This window comes from Canis lupus, chromosome 30 (genome assembly GCF_048164855.1).
Source record: "Canis lupus baileyi chromosome 30, mCanLup2.hap1, whole genome shotgun sequence".
NCBI lineage: Eukaryota > Metazoa > Chordata > Mammalia > Carnivora > Canidae > Canis > Canis lupus.
In genome coordinates, this window is record NC_132867.1 from 41,740,612 (window position 1) to 41,760,468 (window position 19,857).

Below are 19,857 nucleotides of genomic sequence, written 5' to 3' on the forward strand. Positions count from 1 at the left end.
CAGACTAAAAGAGAAAATATTATCATTTCAACAAATGTATAAAAAACATTCCGTGAAATCCAACATCCATTCATGATAAAAATCTTTCAGTGATAAGAGGGAGCTTTTTAGCCTGAGAAAGCTGATCCAGACAAAGCCTCAGCGACCACCAGCCAGCCAGCATGAAGACTGAATGCCTCCCCCTAAGGCCAAGCACCCGTTCGTACACTTCCTTGCTCTGCCCACGAAGAGGTGACACCCCGGCAGCAATGAGCGCACCTCGCTCCAGATCTTGGTTTCTAAATACCATCATCCACCAAAAGGAGCAGTGTTCCCTGAAGAAGTGGTCAATTCCAGGGATGCGACAGGGAGAATTTCAGAGGAGCTGGGGCCAGAAGTGAGATGTCGGGGAGTTGGAAGCCTGCTGAAAGTTACCAGACCCAAAATGAAGGAGGTCTCAATGCTCAATGCTGGGACAATCTGAACAACAAAATAATAGAAGAGTGAACTATAAGTCAAATAACAAAAACAAATATTCTTTGGTCCATAATGAAATAAAACAGAACAGGTAAATAAATGGAGGAGACGGGATAACTCCTCCTTATAGAAGGATTCCAGTTAGTAAGTGGAGGTGGAAGGCGGAAGTAGAAGCTCACCCTCAGAACACCACAGTGGCCTTGCTGCAGGCACGGCCCCCAGAGGGACGCTAAAACCATTGGGCAAACATTACGGCAGAAACGGGACATTTGCAAAGTCTCATAGAATCTCCCCCCACCCCAAATATGTATTAATTACAGAGGGAAAAACAACCATATCCCCAGGGACGTGACACATCCTCATCATGTACCTCTGCTTCCCTGGACTCATTACTTCTGTGAGATTCTTCCCCAAACACAATAACCTCCGTCTAACGGCGAAGAAACTTCAGACAACCCCAAATTTCTTCTGCAACACACGTGACCAGGGTTCTTCACAAGCAACAAGACATAAAGGATAAGGAAGGACCAAAAAGCTCTCTCAGACTAGAGAAGACCGGGGAGACCTTACCAATGCTGCGGGGAGTTCTAGGCTAGAGAGGGGCCATTCACGGGAAATAGGATAGATGCCAATGCTGATTTCTAGGATTTGTCATCGATCTATGGATACGTAAGATATTACTAGAGGAAGCTGGGCGAGGGCATGGGTAAGCACACAGATAAGTGTCCCATGAGCTCAGCTGTGCCTGGACAAGCAGGAGATGTGCGTGCGCGGCTGGCCTGTCAGGCCACGCGCTACCTGCGCCCCATCCTTCCCTGCCGCAGACCACAGTCCCCAAGAAAGGAGACCCGTTCCGCATTTTCTCCCATCCCAGATTCTGGCCTTGTCTGCTTCCGAGCAGGTGCTTGCTAAGAGTCGAAGTCCTAACCCCTAGTATCTGGGAAGTGACCTTTTTTGGAAAGACAGTCTTCACAGATGATCGAGATCCAGTGAGGTCACTGGGGAGAGGAGTCCTAACCCGATACAATTGGCGTCCTTGTTAAAAAGAGAAAATGTGGACGCAGACAGGCACCCAGGGAGGATGCCGTGGGAGGATGCAGGCAGAGAGCGGGAGATGCTTCTCCAAGCCAAGGAACCCCAGGGTTGCCAGCAAACCCCCAAAGCTAAGAGAGCATGGGACAGCTTCTCCCTCACGGTCCCAGAAAGAGCCAACCCTGCCCATCCTTGATCTCGAGGCACAGGCCGGTGCTCGGCCAGCAGAGCGCTCAGCCCAGGGCCTAGGAGCCAGCACCCGCCCCCAGGTATTCCACCCCGGGCCCCCAACAACCCTGCTAAAACAACAAGAAACCTGCACTCCACCCCCAAGTTTGCTTTCTAGGACTAAAAACAGGTAGAGACTCCCAGGCCAGATTCCAGAGTTTCATGAACTGAGCAAGGACTCTTGGAAGTTAAAAGCTGTGGCTGGTTCTGCAGGACCCAGCACTTAGCACCGAGGAGGGAAGGGCATCGGAGACGACTGCTGGGACAGCACAAGCCAGGAGGGTATGAAGAGAAAGTCAGGGCAGCTGGTACACCCACACCCACCCGCACCCACACACTCACCCGCACCCACACCCCGCCCCAGCACCCACACCATGGCCGCCTCCACCCTGTCCGTCTGCTCCAGCGACCTGAGATACGGCGGCCGCGTCTGCCTGCCCGGCTCCAGCGACTCCTGCCCCGACCCCTCCTGGCAGGTGGACGACTGTCCCGAGAGCTACTGCGAGCCCCCCTGCTGCGCCCCGGCCTCCTGCCTGACCCTCCTCTGCACCCCTGCGAGCTGCGGGTCCAGCCCCTGCCCACCAGCCTGCCCCGGCCCCTGCCAGCCCTCGTGCGGCAGCTGCTCCCCCTGCCAGGAAGGCTGCTGTGTGTCTGTCTGCTGCAAGCCCGTGTGCTGCACCCCCGTCTGCTGCAAGCCCGTGTGCTGCACCCGTCTGCTGCAAGCCCATGTGCTGTGAGGCCTCCCGCTGCTGCCAGCCCAGCCCCTGCGCCCCCTCCTGCTGCAGACCCTCCTCCTGTGTCCCTGCTCTGCCACCCCATGTGCCTGACCTGCTGCAGCCCCACCTCAGCCCAGAAGTCCTGCTGCAGATGGGGCGTGTCCCCCCCACAGGTCCACCCAGTGACTGCAGTCCTCCCAGCCACCCCTCCTCAATCTGGTCTTGCCCCATGACGAGGGGCTGCTGCTCCTGAGGACGGGGCCGGTCCCACCTGGAAGCTGACCACCATGTCCTGAACTGCTCCAGCACATGGACCAGTGTCTGCTGGTCCAGTGTGCGGCTGAGCTGGACATGTAGAAAAACTAAACATCCGCATGCAGTGCCACGGCCCTGGGGAGGTCTCCTAGGAAGTCCCCACGGCAGCGGCCTCCCCTCCTTATCTCCCACCCCTCAGGAGGGTCAGCCCAGCCTCTTCAGCTCAGTGACCCTTCAGAGACCCTCAGACCCTCAGAGACCCAGTGTCCAGTCTCTGGACACTGACTTAAGCAAGCTGACCAATAAACGCCCAAGACCAAGTAGAGCACTGGCTCCGTCCATCCTATCATTACCCCCCACCCCGACCACACGTCCGCTTCTCCCCTCTGCGCACAACATTGCCGCCCTGCAGGACCCTGTGTGGTTTCCTGCGACTCCCTGAGGTCCCCGCTGGGCAGCAGAGGGTGGGGGTGGCTATTGTAGCCCTTTGGCCACTTGGGGTCTTCCCGGGCTCATCCTTCTCCCTCCTGTACTGTCATCCATTGAATAGCTCTTTTCCTTGATTTGCCCCTGCCACTCCTCACGACAATCAGGACTAGGATCTGCTAGATCCATGTTTCTCCAAAGCATGTCCCGATGTCCTCCTAACTTTGAAACTAGCAATCTTTATCACTGTATTGCCTAAAACCTTCTCACACGCCCCACTGATATTCCCCGTGTGGCGTCGGAGCACACCGTGTGATCTGTTGCTTACATCCTTCCCTCTCTGGGTCTTCATGTCCTCTCCAAGGTCAGAGTAATAGGACTCACTCTTGCAATATTTGCAAGGATTGGCAATAATGGCAAAGGGCAAGTGCATTCTGATTACAGTGAACGTGCAGGGCCCAGGCGGACTGGTCAGGACAGAAAGACACTGTGGAGACTTCCGGGTATTTTAAGAACTCTTTAAAAACTATGCTTGGAATACTGATGTGTTGGAGTCCTTGGAGGAAGTACTGATTCTCTTCCAATGATGATAAAATCAAGAGGGATTTTGATGTGAAGATGTCTGAGGCTTGCCCACAACTTGACTGCAGAAGAGGCGGAGGTTGTATGGGACACCGGAGCACCCACCATGTGGAAAGCCTGGTTCCAGGATAGATGAGAGTGTTCACCACACAGGGTGCCCACAACACAGCTCGATGTGCCAACTCTAACACATGGAACAAGAGAGAACAATAATCCTGAGAACGGGAATTCTGCGGGGGAGTCTTCAGTGGCCCAGCAGAGATGGCCATTCCCAGTCATGGCAACCAGGGGCCTTCCCAAAGTCAACTCTGAGTGCAGAAGGTAACATGCTGGCAGGTGGGGGGCAGGAAGGAGGAAGCAAAACCCAGCAAGATATCCAACACTGTCACCCACTTCCACTGGCCATTTGGGAGGGGCCTCATCTCATTAAGACTTATTTCACAAAAACCAAAATCCCTGTAGTGGTAATTCATTCACTAAGAGATATTCTTTCCATTTCTAAATTAGTGATAACACAAAGGTTGGAGACTCAAGGGACAAACAAAAACTGTGACCAGAGGTCATATGTACCCCCTTGAATAACTGGTGATGGTCACTGAGCCCAGAGACCAAGACCCCGGGATGTCCCCCAGGTCTGCATCCTCAGAACCTGGGGTAAAGACTCAATGTTCCCATGCCCTCGAATGAACCCCGATCTGTGAAATTCATTATCACCAGGTCAAGCACTTTCCTAGCTTGTTTTAGATGCCTGAGGGTTCCTCTCTGTTGCTACAGACCAGTCTGATGGAGTACATTTGACCCGGGGAATCTGCAAGGTCCATAACTAAGCACATGCTTTGGCCTCTCAGAGCGGCTTCGGACTCTTCATGCATGTGCCATTTCTCCCTAAAAATGCTCTCTGTTCACTGACTAGAACTCACCAGCAATACCAGGATCCAAATCCAAGTACCTCTCTTGGCCATTCCTTTTATTTTTAAGACTGATTTATTTTGGGCAGCCCAGGTGGCTCAGTAGTTTAGCGCCGCCTTCAGGCCAGGGCCTGATCCTGGAGACCCGGGATGGAGTCCCACGTCAGGCTCCCTGCATGGAGCCTGCTTCTCCCTTTGCCTGTGTCTCTGCCTCTCCCTGTGTCTCTCATGAATAAATAAATAAATAAAATCTTTAAAAAAAGACTGATTTATTTGTTTGAGAGAGAGAGAGGAAGAGACCACAAGTTGGGGGAAAGGCAGAGGGATATAACTTTCAAGTAGACTCCCTGATGAGTGTGGAACCCAACTTGAGGCTCAATCTCACCACCTGTGAGATCATGACCCTGAGATCATGACCTGAGCCAAAACCAAATGTTGGACGGTCAACCACCTGAGCCACCCGGGCATCTCCCCCTCCTCCCTTGGCCACTCTTACCCACAAAATTCTTAGCTGTATATCTGGATTTTGCCTGAATCACTCCATAGATGGGGCCTTCAATTAGGGCTTGACATACTTACTATGGGATACAGGCAAATAGGACCCCATTGAACCTTGCGTGGGATGCAAGATTGGTGTTGTTTCTCATGGAGGTCGGAGCCCCAGAGAAGTTGGGTTGAGGCTCCAGCATCCACTATGAGAGTTCCCACTTGAAGACTGTTGGCTACATGCTCCAGTCCTGGGGCAGCAGGTAAGTCTCAGGTTGGGCTTCAGTCTAGCTGGAGCATTTCCCAGAGTGGAAGAAGGAAGACTCAGTTTCAGAGTCAGGGAAGATCTCGAGTAGTCAAAGAAGGAAGCAAGGGATTGGCTAGAGGAAGAACCGAAGTCTCAAAACAAAGGAGTGAGGCTTTGCTTCAGGACATGATGGACCTGACTTGTCCTCCCACCTTAAGTAACTAGAAAATGAGACAAGATATATAAGAAACCCATTTTCAGACATTGGACAACTGACAATGCAGAACTTGGATTCCTAGGAGAAGACAAACAGGAGATCCCTATGATTGCCCCAGCCTCCTGGCTGGGTTTCTGGGCTGCAGCATGTGGAGGGGAATGCTGTCAGTATAGGGGTTGCTGAGCTGAAGAGAGGGAAATCAGAGTCAAAGAGGCTGAGGCACCCAGAATTTGTGGGGACAGACACAGAAGAAGAGAGAGATATACAGCAAAGAGCTCCACGGGAACACCTTGAGTCCACTGCCCAATACTCAGCCATTTGTCAGAACTCAGAACCCCATGAGTCTGGACAAGAACAATCACGGAGCTTGAAGGGGAACAAGTCCCAGAGCTTAAGCAAGGCTAAGAGGCAATGGGTTTCCGAACGACCAGAGTGGAGACCGCACTGGGTACCAGAGGCATTCAGTACAGATCCCAGAAGTCACATATCAAGAGCCGTGCTAACCCTGCCTGAGAGTAAAGGCCTCTCTAGATCCGCCGTAACAAAACGTGGGAACAAGCACAGAAGCATCACCATTATCAAGCCGGTCCACGGGTGGTAACTGCCAGATGGAACAAAGCCCAGCACTGTTTAGAGGAAGGAAACAAAGTACAACACTCAACAGTATTACACTATTATTTTATTGAAACCCAGCATCCAATAAAAAATTACTAGACACTTTTTAAAAAAAGATTTTATTTATTTATTTATTTATTTATTTATTTATTTATTTATGAGAGAGAGCTTGTGAGCATGAGAGGGGGCAGGGCAGAGGGGGAGGGAGAGGGAGAGAGAATCTCAAGGAGACTCTGTGCTATGCATGGAGCCCAACACACGGCTCCATCCCATGACCGTGAGATCATGACCTGAGCTGAAAGCAAGAGTCGGATGCTCAACTGACTGAGCCACCCAGGTGCCCCAAAATTACTAGACACATTCAGAGGAAAAAGCTAACCCATAATCAAGAGGCAAAATAGATTATACAAACAAGCCCAGAAATGACCGTTGCTGGAATTAGCAGACAAGGTAGTTAAAACAATTATAATAAATATGTACAAGGATTTTAAGGAAAACATGAACACAAAGCAGAGAGAAATGTAAGATATAAAAGTGAACTAAATGGAACTCCAAGAGCTGATAAACATAAGATCAACAATAAAAAATGTAAAGGATGAGTTTAAAGGCATAATAAACACTGCAGATGATCAGTGACCTAGAAGACATAATCATAGAAAATACCCAAACCAAAAGGCAGTAAAGAAAAAAATTTGAATTAACAGAGCCTCAGTGGGGGCACCTGCGATGCTCAGGGGTTAAGCGTCTCCCTCCGACTCAGGGCGTGACCCCGAGGTCCTGGGATCGAGTCCCGCATCGGGCTCCCTGCATAAGGCCTGCTTCTCCCTCTGCCTGTGTCTCTGCCTCTCTCTGCGTCTCATGAATAAATAAATAAATAAATAAAATCCTTAAAAAAAAAAAAAAAGGGAAAGTGAAAAGCCAAGCCACAGGTGGAAAAATTTGCAGCATACATGTAGGATAAGTGACTGGGACTGGCATCGTAAGGAACACTTGCAAACAGTCTGATTGCAGAGCAGTGGGCAGAGGATCTGAGCAGACGCCTCCCTGCAGAAGACAGACCCACGGCCGGCAGGCCCACGAGAAGCTGACACCGCCCCCGGCCCCGCGCAGTAGCCTCCAGGAGGTGCACACGCCGCTCTGCACACGCCGCTCTGCACACTACTACCACGGCACCCCGCAAGCCTCCCCCAGGGCTTTCCCCAGGAGAAACGAAAACCTGCAGAGCGCAGGCGCTTAGGCGGCTTCATCGTCGTTCAAAGCTGGAGGCGGCCCAGAGGCGCGGACGTACTTCAACAGGTGGATCCCCGCGGGGCCTCGCCGGGCAGTCGGACGCACCTCAGCAATTCAAACGGAGTTGATGCGAGCGCAGGCGACACAAGAGACAAGTGAGTGAAGCCAGACACCGAGCAAACCTGTCGTGCTCCCACCATACCGGACGCTCCAGGAACGATCAACTTTGGCGACGGAGCCCAGTAGCCGCTCCCGGGCCCAGGCGGGGCGTGGTGGCTCGGGCGCCCGGAACCTTCGGCAGGAGGGACAGCTTATACCCCGACCCGAGTGGAGGGTGAAGGTGCGGGTTTTTCTCAAAACTCATCAAACTGTACAATGAAATCGGCTGCGTCCCATTATATGGGAATTTCAAACAGATTTTAGACGGAAGCGCTGGTTGGGGGGGGGGGCGTGGAGGCAGGGAACATGCAGCAGGTGGGCGGTGTGGCGCCGGGGGCGGTGGCTGCGGGTGACGGAGGGCACTGAGCCCGGGACGGCCGGGCTCGCTTTGTGGGTTCTGGCCCTGGACACAGCTGCGGGGAGGGCACCTGGTCCACCTGGAGGCTGGGGGGACGGGGGAGCCAGCTCTGATCCTTCTGGGGAAGGGACACTGGGCCACTGCTTGCAAGAGTTCTGGAACCCTGCCGGGCGACATAGGGGGATGCCTCTGCCCTTGTCAACGAGTGTCCTCGCGTGACGCCAGTGCCATCCTGACATCAGAGCAGCATTGCCCAGAGCACCGGGCACATCCAGGCCTGACGGGGTTCCCAGCTCACTGGGGAGGCCCTGCCCGGTGACTCCGTGTCCCTCCTGCTCCCAAGTGGAGTCCAGACCTACCAGCTGATGTCCTGAGTCCTGCCCAGGACAGGACCCTGGGGCTCCTGCCACCCACCCTGAAGACTGTGCTTCCAACCTAGTCGTTTCCTTTGGGGGCTTGGAGCAGTGCCTCCCCCAGCCTGCCGCCTCTCCACGGGATGAGCAGAGCACGCGGGAAGACCCCAGGGGGACCCCAGGAGGCCCCCAGGCCCCAGGGTCTGTGCTGCCCAGAGCCCCCAAGCCAGCTTGTCTGGGCCGCTTTGCCCAGCTGGGGCAGTGGGTAGAGAAGGGTGTGGGCTGAGCCCCCCAGGCCGCACCCCGTGTGCAGGTGGCCAGCCTTAGGGGCCCCGGAGACCCACGAGGGGCCCAGCAGCACTGACCGTCCGTGTGAGGCCGTGAGTCCCACCCCCCGGCCCTTGGACCTCTCATCGCTCCTCCCAGAAATGTTCACGCAGGAAGGGACCACTGTCGGGTCCAAACCCCGGGACACCACCCCCGTGAGAGTCAGATGAAAGGAAGCAGGTCAGCTGGTGAAGTGAGTTTATTGGGGTGCTCAGGGAGGTGCCCACTGGTCAGAGGGCGAGGCCAGGTGACCCGAGCAGAGGAACTGGGAGGGAAAGCAGGTGACCCAGGGCAGGTGGAGGTGCGTCCCAGGAGCAGGAGCCCCGGGGAGCCACGGGGTCAGCATTCTTGGGAGGAAGGAGGTGAAGGTCAGGTCAGGAGAGTGGACACCCAGGGGGACCCCATCGTGGGTGGGGGCAGCCACCTAGCACAGGTGAGGGCTGGGCTGAGGGGTGGTCGGGAGGCCCACGGTCCCTGGGTGGGGCCTGTGCCCAGCGCCCTGGGGGCACGTGCCCCATCAGCGGGAGCACACGGGGCGGCACAGCAGGGACATGCTGGAGGTCTGGGGGCAGCAGCTGGGCTGGCAGGGGGAGGGGGTGGCGCAGCAGGCGGGCCTGCACACGGGGCGACAGAGGAGGGACACGCAGGAAGAGGGTCTGCAGGGGCTGGGCTGGCAGCAGGGGGAGGCCTGGCAGCAGACAGGGGTGCAGCACACGGGCTTGCAGCAGACAGACACACAGCTGTCTTCCTGGCAGGGGGAGGAGTTGCAGCAGGAGGGCTGGCAGCTAGACTGCTGGCAGCAGGGGGAGGACTCACAGCAGACAGGCTTGCAGCAGACAGGCTTGCAGCAGACGGGGGTGCAGCAGACAGGGGTGCAGCAGACAGGCTTGCAGCAGACAGGGGTGCAGCACACGGGCTTGCAGCAGACGGGGGTGCAGCAGATGGGCTTGCAGCAGACAGGGGTGCAGCACACGGGCTTGCAGCAGACAGGGGTGCAGCACACGGGCTTGCAGCAGACAGACACACCACAGCCCTCCTGGCAGGGGGAGCAGCTGCCGCACGAGGGCTGGCAGGAGCCGGGGCAGGCTGGTGGGCAGGGGCTGGACCCGCAGCTCGCAGGGGTGCAGAGGAGGGTCAGGCAGGAGGCCGGGGCGCAGCAGGGGGGCTCGCAGTAGCTCTCGGGACAGTCGTCCACCTGCCAGGAGGGGTCGGGGCAGGAGTCGCCGGAGCCGGGCAGGCAGACGCGGCCGCCGTAGCTCAGGTCGCTGGAGCAGACGGACAGGGTGGAGGCGGCCATGGTGTGGGTGCTGGGGCGGGATGTGGGTGCGGGTGAGTGTGTGGGTGCGGGTGTGGCTGTGAGTGTGCGAGGTGCCGGGGTGTCGGTTTTTATACCGTCCTGGCTCTTGCGTCCCAGGGCCCAGCGGCCCGCAGTTCCGGCTCCGAGGCCCCGAGGGATGCTAATTTGCAGGCACGTTGTGCAGCTCGTAAATCTCCTGGAGCATCTGACTCCCGAGGTGGCCCACGTGTCCCCGGGGATTCGGGTGCAGTGACAAGGTCTCAGCCCGGGTTCTCAGGGCAGGGGATGGATGGGGTGTCAGGCGAGTGTCGAGACCATCCGGTGTGCGGGGCAGCCCCCCAGGGCAGGTGCTCCCTCGGAGGCTGACGGCGTTGGGCCGCCGCGTTTCTCTGCGGCTTAACACCTGCCCCCTGGGGATGCAGGGCTGTTGCCCCCGTGAAGGCGGGACCCGAGGCCGCGGGGTCAGCATTTCTAGGGGTTACCCCACTGCAGCATTTCTCATCACCAAAGCACGTCCTGTCCGTGTGTCTGCTTTGCACCTGCCTACGTGCTCGGGGGACGGCCTGGCTTGTGTTCAACTGTGTGCCTCCCTCCCCTCCCGGGGCCGTGGTCGTGGGTGAGCCCCCGAGCAGCAGGGCCTGGCAGTGGCGGTGCAGTCACTACCCCAGCCCCCCTCTGGACAGTCCCCGCCAGCCCCAGCCCCCACCCTGCCCCTCTTCCAGCCCCGTAGGACCCCAGGCACCTCAGGGTGTCACTGAGCAGCCCCGGGACACAGAACCGCAGGGAAGGTTAGGAAACAGGGCCAGGGACAGTGAGCGACCCTCAGCCCCGCCTGCCAGCCCCACCCTCCTCTCAGGACGCAGCCACATTCCCCCCCCACCACCGTATCTCTGTGTGTGTCTCTCCGTGTGTCTCACTCTGTCTGCACACACGGGGGCACACACGCGCACGCAGGGCATTCTCATCACAGTAGCCACGTTCTAGAAAGTCGCCGAAAACCTGGCATGAGCAGATACGGGGAACGCTGAACCAGCACCCCTGGGGGAGGCGGGCAGGGGCCCTGCAAGCGCGGGTCACACCTTCAGCAACCTCATCCATTACCTGGCTTGAGTGTGTTTCTGTTCACAGTGACTTAGGTAATAAGTACTTGATACACATCTCACGTAACATTGGACTCAGGGCCCAAGTCTCACCTGAGCACGGCTTACCTGGGATTTTCGCTGTAGGATGCGAGTCCTCCTGGGCTCAGAGCCCCACACCCTCAGGGCGGTGCCTCGCGGCGGCCACTTCCACCCACTAAGTCACAACATAAAGTACAAAATACGGCACGAAGGACACAGTGAAAGGACAGGTGTAGAGTCCCGGAGGCACAGGAGGCAGAACCTGTTCCCGCTCAGCTGGGATTGCACGTCCGCCTCCTAAATTGGGGGCACTCTGCCCATGTCCACGGATGGCCACGCACACTTTGCGAGTCTGGATTTGGGGTTACAGATAAACTGTCGCAAGTAAGTGAATCCCAGCTGAAGAATCCGTGAATAATGAAGACTCTCCTCTCCGTGTGGGCACACACGCGTGCGTAATGTATGTGTGTGCATACATTTTTAAAATACAGATTGTACCACATTCTATCCACTCCGATTTTTTGCGACTTAATATAACATGGAGCCTCCTGCCTATGAAAATACAAAGATTCCTCTTTCTTGTTTGCAGCTGCACAGAATTTCACGTTGTCCTGTGTGTGTGTATCTTTCTCATCCTTGTGCTTCCAATCCTCTGGGCCCTTGTATTCAGGACCCAGTTCTTGGAATTCGCACACATTTTTTTTTTTTTTTTGGTGCAGACTAACAATCTTTATTTGTAAATTGAAATATCTAATAATTTACACTTGTTTTTTTTTTTGGAGAATTGAAGTTATACTTTCCTAATAACACTAAGATTACTACAGCATTTTTATAGACTCATCAGCACACTGGTGGCTTATATTAAACTTTTTTTAAAAAATTGTTTTAAGATTTTATTTATTCATGAGAGACACAGAGAGAGAGGCAGAGACACAGGAAGAGGGAGAAGCAGGGTCTCTGCGGGGAGCCCAACATGGGACTCAGTCCCAGGGCCCTGGGGTCACACCCTGAGCCGAAGGCAGACACTCAGCCACTGAGCCACCCAGGTGCCCCATAATTCTTGATCGAATGTTTGACATCGTCTACGAAAAATTCTAGCAGCTCTGGATGAGTTTCTCTCCCCATGCTAGCTGGCGGCCTGAGAGGGGCAGAGGACCCTACTGACCTGAGGCTGCCCTACATCTGGCTTCCCCACTCCTGGGTCTGAGCTGTCCAGGGGTCCCACCTGAGAACCACTCCTGTTTGGCCATGTCTTCTTGGCAATGAGGCTGCAAAAGCTCTGCTTGGGTTCTGCTGGTTTTCCGCTGGCTTTCTTAGCGTCTTTCCTGCCTAGCATAAACATTTGGCAAATGCCCTGAGATACAAGCTGCGGCTCTAGAGCTCCCTCGCCTCGGTGCCTGCCACCTCCCTGGGGTCTTATCCCCTTGGGTCCATATGGCCTCCGCAGTTGCAGACTCCCGTGTAGTATCTCCACCCTCCCAGGTTTCCAGAAGCTCCACTGGCCTCTCTGTATGCTACTTACTTCCCCTCACACCACACAGAAGATTCATCAGCTGCACCTGGGGAAGAGCCATTTGGAGATGCCAGCTCGCCTCTCTGGAGTCCCCCCCCGCCCCCGCCCCAGCGCATCTCCACATGTTGCCCCTTAATGCTCAGTCTCATCAGCCGCCTTCACAAGCTAGCACAGACACTCTTGTATTTTATCCAGCTTCCGAGCTGTCCTCAGCTGGGTACGAATGTCTGGCAAGGGCTGCCTTGTCATAGACGGCAAACCTCTCCTCTCCCCGTCTCTGCCATGCACTTCCAGCCGACAGATCGCTTCCCGTGCCTCCAGAGGGACCGGAACCTGAGCATGGAAGGCCAGGCTCAACCTGTACTATTTTTGTAACTCAAGACATAAAGAAAGGGCGCCTGGGGGATCCCTGGGTGGCGCAGCGGTTTGGCGCCTGCCTTTGGCCCAGGGCGCGATCCTGGAGACCTGGGATCGAATCCCACGTCGGGCTCCCGGTGCATGGAGCCTGCTTCTCCCTCTGCCTGTGTCTCTGTGCCTCTCTCTCTCTCTGTGACTATCATAAATAAATAAAAATTAAAAAAAAAAAAAAAAAAAAAAAAAGAAAGGGCGCCTGGGGGGCTCAGTGGATTGAGCATCTGCCTTCAGCTCAGGTCATGATCCTGGGGTCCTGGGATCGAGTCCTACACTGGGATCCTTGCGTGGAGTCTGCTTCTCTCTCTATGTCTCTGCCTCCTGCTCATTCTCTCTCTCTCTCTCTCTCTCTCTCTCTGTCAAATAAATAAGTAGAATCCTTTTAAAGAAATATAGAGGGACTCCCGGGTAGCTGAGCAGTTGAGCATCTGCCTTCGGCTCAGGGCATGATCCCGGGTCCAGGGATCCAGTCCTGCATCAGGCTCCTTGTGTGGAGCCTGCTTCTCCCTCTGCCTGTGTCTCTGCCTCTCTCTCTTTCTGTCTTCATGACTAAATAAAATCTTTTTAAAAATAAAATAAAGAAATAAAAGATATAAAGAAACTCAGTCTGTAGTTTAATTGAATTCCTAGAACCCCTCTGCCCCATCATGAACTTCCTCGTGGCTGAGGGGCCTGGGGTGAGAACCACTGCTGCAAACAGAATGGCCAGGAAGGGCGAGGACTGGAGCTCACAGACGTAGCAGGGGCACCACACGCTGCCTGAGTGCCCCCAGAGCCCTCCCCCAGGGGCTCCACGCACCAGGCCGGGCCCTGGGCACCCATGCATTCTCGAGCTTGGCACCACTCCCAGCACATGTTGGGGGGGCTGGCTCCCCAGTGAATAAGTTCACACTTGGAAGGTAGAAGGACCAGAGATGATGGAAATTTATTTAGCAGAGGAAACCAAAACCACTTGGTGGCCACTTGGATATTACTTCCAGAAGAAAGGAAGGAAGGAAGGGGTTCAGATGACATTCAGGTTCCTGGCTGGGGTGACCCAAGGAATTTTTCAGCTAACAATCAAGAAAATCAATAAGAAAGACAAAGACAATCATTGTTTTCCACATGGAGGCTTTGCTGGAGCTGCGCCTTCTGCACGCCTGTTTGTACTCAAGGTTTGCGGTGTTTGGGGCATAAGAAGGCTGTGCCCAGATGCAGAACCCACGGCCTCAGTGACTGGTCAGGCATAAGAGGCCTGGTGGCCACCCAAGGACATGGAAGTGGCCACCCGACTGTCCCACCGTTACCTGCTTGCCACCTGCAGGTGCCGTCAGAGGAGCCCTCCGCACCAGGGCGTCACAACTAGAACACTTCTTGCCCCACAGCTTCTTTGACCCTGGCTTCTCCAGCCTGGCACTCCGGAAGCTGCACCACCCTGGCTAGCAGAGACCCCTCCCCACCCCACTCCACCGGTGTGTACGAGATCCACCCGGGTGTCAACAAAGGGCACTTAGGATTCCAAGGGATGGATTTCTTATGCAGCAACCTGGCCCCAGGACATGCTTTTTGCAGACTCACACCTTTACTAGCTCAACGTCTGTGCTGCACCAAAGGAACCAGAGGATGTGTTAACAGATCCCAAAATATACTAGGAGTTTTATAGCTAAGCAACACCTCATAGGACCAAACATAAAGCCGGCACTAATGAGAGTCCCGGGCTCCAAACACCAACAAGGAAGGCAGGCATGCGGGGCCGGCTGCTGGACAGCACGCACCAGGAGGGGTATAAAAGCCGCCGGCCCAGCACCTCGCACACTCACACGCACACCCGCACCCACACACTCACCTGCACCCACACCCTGCCCCAGCACCCACACCATGGCCGCCTCCACCCTGTCCGTCTGCTCCAGCGACCTGAGCTACGGCGGCCGCATCTGCCTGCCCGGCTCCGGTGACTCCTGCCCCGACCCCTCCTGGCAGGTGGACGACTGTCCCGAGAGCTACTGCGAGCCCCCCTGCTGCGCCCCGGCCTCCTGCCTGACCCTCCTCTGCACCCCTGCGAGCTGCGGGTCCAGCCCCTGCCCACCAGCCTGCCCCGGCTCCTGCCAGCCCTCGTGCGGCAGCTGCTCCCCCTGCCAGGAGGGCTGCGGTGTGTCTGTCTGCTGCAAGCCCGTGTGCTGCACCCCTGTCTGCTGCAAGCCCGTCTGCTGTGAGGTATCCCCTTGCTCAGCCTCCCTCTGCTGCCAGCAGTCTAGCTGCCAGCCCTCCTGCTGCAGCTCCTCCCCCTGCCAGGAAGACAGCTGTGTGTCTCTCTGCTGCAAGCCCGTGTGCTGCACCCCCGTCTGCTGCAAGCCCGTCTGCTGCACCCCTGTCTGTTGCAAGCCCGTGTGCTGCACCCCTGTCTGCTGCAAGCCCGTGTGCTGTAAGGCCTCCCCCTGCTGCCAGCAGTCTAGCTGCCAGCCCTCCTGCTGCAGCTCCTCCCCCTGCCAGGAAGACAGCTGTGTGTCTGTCTGCTGCAAGCCCGTGTGCTGCACCCCTGTCTGCTGCAAGCCCGTCTGCTGCACCCCTGTCTGCTGCACCCCTGTCTGCTGCAAGCCCGTCTGCTGCCAGGCCTCCCCTTGCTCAGCCTCCCCCTGCTGCCAGCAGTCTAGCTGCCAGCCTTCTTGCTGCAGCTCCTCCCCCTGTCAGGAAGACAGCTGTGTGTCTGTCTGCTGCAAGCCCGTGTGCTGCACCCCTGTCTGCTGCAAGCTCATCTGCTGCAAGCCTGTCTGCTGCCAGGCCTCCTCCTGCTGCCAGCCCAGCCCCTGCAGACCCTCCTCCTGCGTGTCCCTCCTCTGCCGCCCCGTGTGCAGGCCCGCCTGCTGCGCCTCCCCCTCCCCCTGTCAGCCCAGCTGCTGCCGCCAGGCCTCCAGCGTGTCCCTGCTGTGCCGCCCCGTGTGCTCCCGCCAGGCCTGCTGCGGCCCCTCCTCGGCCCAGAAGTCCTGCTGCTAAGTGATCTTCATAAGAGCACCCAAAGCTCGAGAGCCCGCCTGCACACCCTGGATTCTTTACTAAGCACCAAGTCAAGTATCCAGTCCTCTTTCCTGGGCTCCTGCAGTGGACACTGGTCACCTGTTTCCCATGGTGCATTTGTCCCACTGACTTTCTTCAGGTACTAACTTTCCCCAAGTCAATATGCCCTGCCTCCTCCACCTGGATTGGCAGTGACTTCAGCAAGGCCAGCTGGGCTCCCCCAAGCCTTTGAACCTCGTGGAGCGAAAGAAGACAAGATAAAGTATCTTTTCCAGAGCTGGTTTCTCACTATTGCCCCTGGACCCGGTATGGCCCTGGCTCCTCCACTGATTCCTGAGCTTATTTCTTCACCAACCCTCATTCTGTAGCTGTCAGTCCCTCCAATAAATTCCTTTTTAGATCAAGTTGAGCAGAATTCATTTCTGGGGTTTCCAACAAAGATCCCCACCTAACACCCCCCACGTAAGGATGGTCCGGGTTGTGCCCTAGGACCACCATGTCCTGTCTTTAGTAGTGTCCAGGAAGTGCCTCTGGCTACATGTATGTCCAGGATGTGGACACATTTTCAAGGACATAAAGGCTAAATAGTCTGATGGCAGTGCCTACCCTGGGGAAGAGCCACCCATCAGGGCGACTTCCCTGAACCCAGACTGTCTCCAGCCCCCGCTCCAGAAGGATGGACTCCACAGGCCCTGTGCAGTTAAGAGTCAGCACCGCAGGCCTTGGGCAGCTGTCTTTAGGCCTGCTCATAAGGTAGGCCCTTAGGGGGTGCCTGGGAATGTAGACTTTGGGAGAGTTTCCACCCATGTGATAGGAGGTCCTCACTGGCATAAACTGTACAAATACTACGGCTTGTGTTGAGTAGTCACTCTTCCTGGAAGCCTGGAATTTTGGTACAAGCCAGGCAGACGGTGCCCATGTGATCTGGCCCTGATAAAAACCGTAGGTGCTGATCTCTGATGAGCTCCCTGGGGAGTGACGCATCATACATGTTGTCACAGCTCCTAGCAGCGGAGTTAAGCATGTCCTGGGTGATCCCACTGGGAAGGGCTCTGGAAATATGTCCAGTATCACTGGCGTCTCCCCACGCACCTTTCCCCTGGGCTGACTTCGCTCTACATACTGAGTCCTGGGAGGTCCCCCAGCAAATCACCAAAATCCTGGGGACCCCAATGCAGAAATGTTCAAGTCTGATGACAACAAGCATCGCCCAAAGTGTAGAAACAAGGTCTGCTTATGCTGCAGGTGAGAGTCATGTTTCAAAGCAAGTCGGTAACATCTGGAAAAGCAAAACCTGTGCACATCCTATACCCCGAGCAGCTCTCCTGGAGAAGACTTATGTGTGTGCACTTGACGCCCACATAGATTATTGTACAATGGAGTCTGAAAGGCCTAAAAGTTAAACACCACCTTTAGTGGGAGAATGGACAACTAGACCACAGTCTATGCACACAAGAAAAGAGCATGCGGTAGTTAGCATGACTGAACTGGAGAAACACAGCATTACAGATGAATGGCAGAAACATAACATCGAATAAAAATAAAAATCACATTGCAGATTGATATGTGCAGAAAAGCCCACACTGAAAGGTTAAAACCACAAAGTGATACTTTGCCTTCATGACTATAAACTTCTCTACAAAAACTACAAAAGCATGTGCAGGAATGTGAATGCCAGCCTCCAAACAGGGGGCTATCCCAAGGGGGGCGGTGGACACATGGCGTGTCAACAACATGTGGAATATTCTGCAAATACAGCAAAATGTTAAGGTTTCTGTTAACTCATAGATATTTGGATGTCTATTCTACTATTTTCTATGCTTCCTGAAATATTTTATTAAAAATATTAAAATTTTATTTAAAAATTAAAAATTTTATTTAAAATTTTATTTAAAAATACTATCTAAAAAGGTAAAAAATGTTATATACAAACCAGTTTCTGTGACAGATTCATTAAGATGAACTTATAAAAATAAAAAGGAAGTTTTGTTTGGAAAATTTAAAGTGCTTCCAAACTGGGGAGTAAACCAAAGCACAATAATCCTCAAGGACATACAGTAGTATACAAGCAAAATTGAGAATAAATAAGATTTCAATTCAGAAACTTCCAAAGGAAATAAAAGAAATAAATTAATAAAATTAATGAATTAAAGCAGAAAAAGCAACAGTAGATATAATCAAAGAAACCAAGCATTTATTTTTTTTTAAGTCTATAAAAGGAGAACAATGTTGGAAAACCTAAAAAAAAAAAAAAGATAATGGATATTAAGTATCAAAACAGACACATGACCAAAGATGGAGAAAATTTTAAATTATGGAAAGAAATATACATCTTTAAATCAATACAGTCAGATTTTGTGGGCTAAGGGGACAATTTTCTAGGAAAGTATCACTGAAATCGGTGTAAGGAAAGGTAAAGCCCTTGAGGAGGCCAGCAATCACGGGAGAGCTTGAAAGGTCAGGGTAACACTTTCCATCACAAAAAGTACAAGATCCAGATGATGACACAAGAGCAGACGCACAGAACAAGAGGCCCCAGGGGTCCAGTAATGACCCTCGCCCTCAGTGTCACTGATTCCCTGATTCCCAATCAGGGTGCCGCTGCAGCTTAGTAGGGTAGTGACGAGACAGGCCAGCTGGTGTCTGTATGCGAGGGTAAAAAAGTAAACTTTGCCGTCTGTCTACCTCACTTCATGTACACAATTAATGAGGGGAGGACAAGGATATCAGAGCTGAATGCAGAAGGCGAAGTGGTGGAGGTCCAGAAGGATACATGGGAGAGTATCTTCACAATGTGCGGTACGCAAAGATTGGCAATGGGACGCCAAGAACACTAAACACAAAAGGCAAGAGTCATCAGCCCTCGACACAAGGGTTTGTAAAAAAGTAAAAAAGAAAAAGGAGGGAAAAAATGAAAAGAAAAAAGAAATAAACAAAAAAGGCAAGAGTCAGGGGTGCCTGAGTGGCTCAATCAGTTCAGCATCTAACGCTTGGTTTCTGCTCAGGTCATGATCTTATGGGTCTGGGATTGAGCCCCTGGTAGGGCTCCTTGTTCAGCAGAGAGTCTGTGTGGAGGTTCTGGCCCTCTGCCCCTTCCCCACACTCACACATTCTTGCTCTCTCTCTCTCTCAAAAGTAAATAAATAAATGTATTTTTTCTTTTTCAAAAGAAAGTGTCATTACACTGGACTTCATTAAAATTAGGAGCTTCTATTCATCCAGGACACCATGAACATCACAACACATCCATCAGGACACCTCAAGTTAGAAAGTCTAACCATCGTGAGTGTCAGCAAAGATGTAAAAGAACATACACATTTGCTGGAGGGAATGTAAACATGTGTGGTCACTTGGGAACCGGTTGGGCAGTCTGTCAATCATACACCAATCATGTGGCCCAGACATCCCACTCCTGGCTGTTTACCCAAGACAAGTGGCAACATAAGTCCACACGAGGAATTGTTCATGAACGTTCATACCAGTTGTGTGTGCATCAACAGCTCAGCGGGATGAATAAATTGTATTATATCCACACAATGGAAAATTATGCAGCACAAAAAGAAGGCAGCCACATACATACTCATATATCTCAATACACTCAAGAGAAGAAGCCAAACCCTAAGAATTCATATTACATAATTTACGTGAACCTGTAGAGAACACAAAGCTAACCTAGATGGGAAGGAGTTCTGTAGTTTCCTGAGGCCAGGGTGTGACAGGGTGGGATTAAGAACACGTGAAATTTTCAGGATGATGGAGAAGTTCTATATGTTCCTTGTGGCAGTGGTCACTCTGGTGCATATTTTTCCAAAACTAAGCAAATAGAAACTTTAGACAGGTACATGTTACAGTATGCAAATCACACCTCAATAAGTTGACTTTTTAAAAAGGATACCATCCAGAGGATGAGAAAAACAAGTCCCTGACTT

The 19,857-nt window shown here is 53.7% G+C and overlaps 3 protein-coding genes across 3 annotated transcripts in view; 1 reads left to right on the top strand and 2 right to left on the bottom strand.

Moving 5' to 3' along the window:
* TSPEAR (thrombospondin type laminin G domain and EAR repeats) overlaps window positions 1-19,857 on the bottom strand; it is a 162,355-nt gene that overhangs the window by 64,147 nt on the left and 78,351 nt on the right. The gene's annotated exons all lie outside the window — the stretch shown is intronic.
* Window positions 8,798-9,927, bottom strand: LOC140621777 (uncharacterized). The gene is made up of 2 exons (XM_072807179.1): window positions 9,218-9,927; window positions 8,798-9,157 (listed from the first exon to the last, which is right to left on the bottom strand). The coding sequence occupies exons 1-2, from the start codon at window positions 9,890-9,892 to the stop codon at window positions 9,113-9,115; spliced, it is 720 nt and encodes a 239-aa protein (XP_072663280.1). The 5' UTR covers window positions 9,893-9,927; the 3' UTR covers window positions 8,798-9,112.
* Window positions 14,750-16,332, top strand: LOC140621774 (uncharacterized). The gene has a single exon (XM_072807170.1). The coding sequence runs from the start codon at window positions 14,795-14,797 to the stop codon at window positions 15,905-15,907; it is 1,113 nt and encodes a 370-aa protein (XP_072663271.1). The 5' UTR covers window positions 14,750-14,794; the 3' UTR covers window positions 15,908-16,332.

Bases quoted from the DNA above. Each gene is read 5' to 3' on its own strand.
- LOC140621777 (XM_072807179.1), bottom strand. From the start codon at position 9,892: ATGGCCGCCTCCACCCTGTCCGTCTGCTCCAGCGACCTGAGCTACGGC. The intron at 9,158-9,217 runs GTGTGCAGGCCC...TGCTGCCCCCAG, and splicing joins TGTCCCTCCTCTGTCGCCCC to ACCTCCAGCATGTCCCTGCT.
- LOC140621774 (XM_072807170.1), top strand. From the start codon at position 14,795: ATGGCCGCCTCCACCCTGTCCGTCTGCTCCAGCGACCTGAGCTACGGC.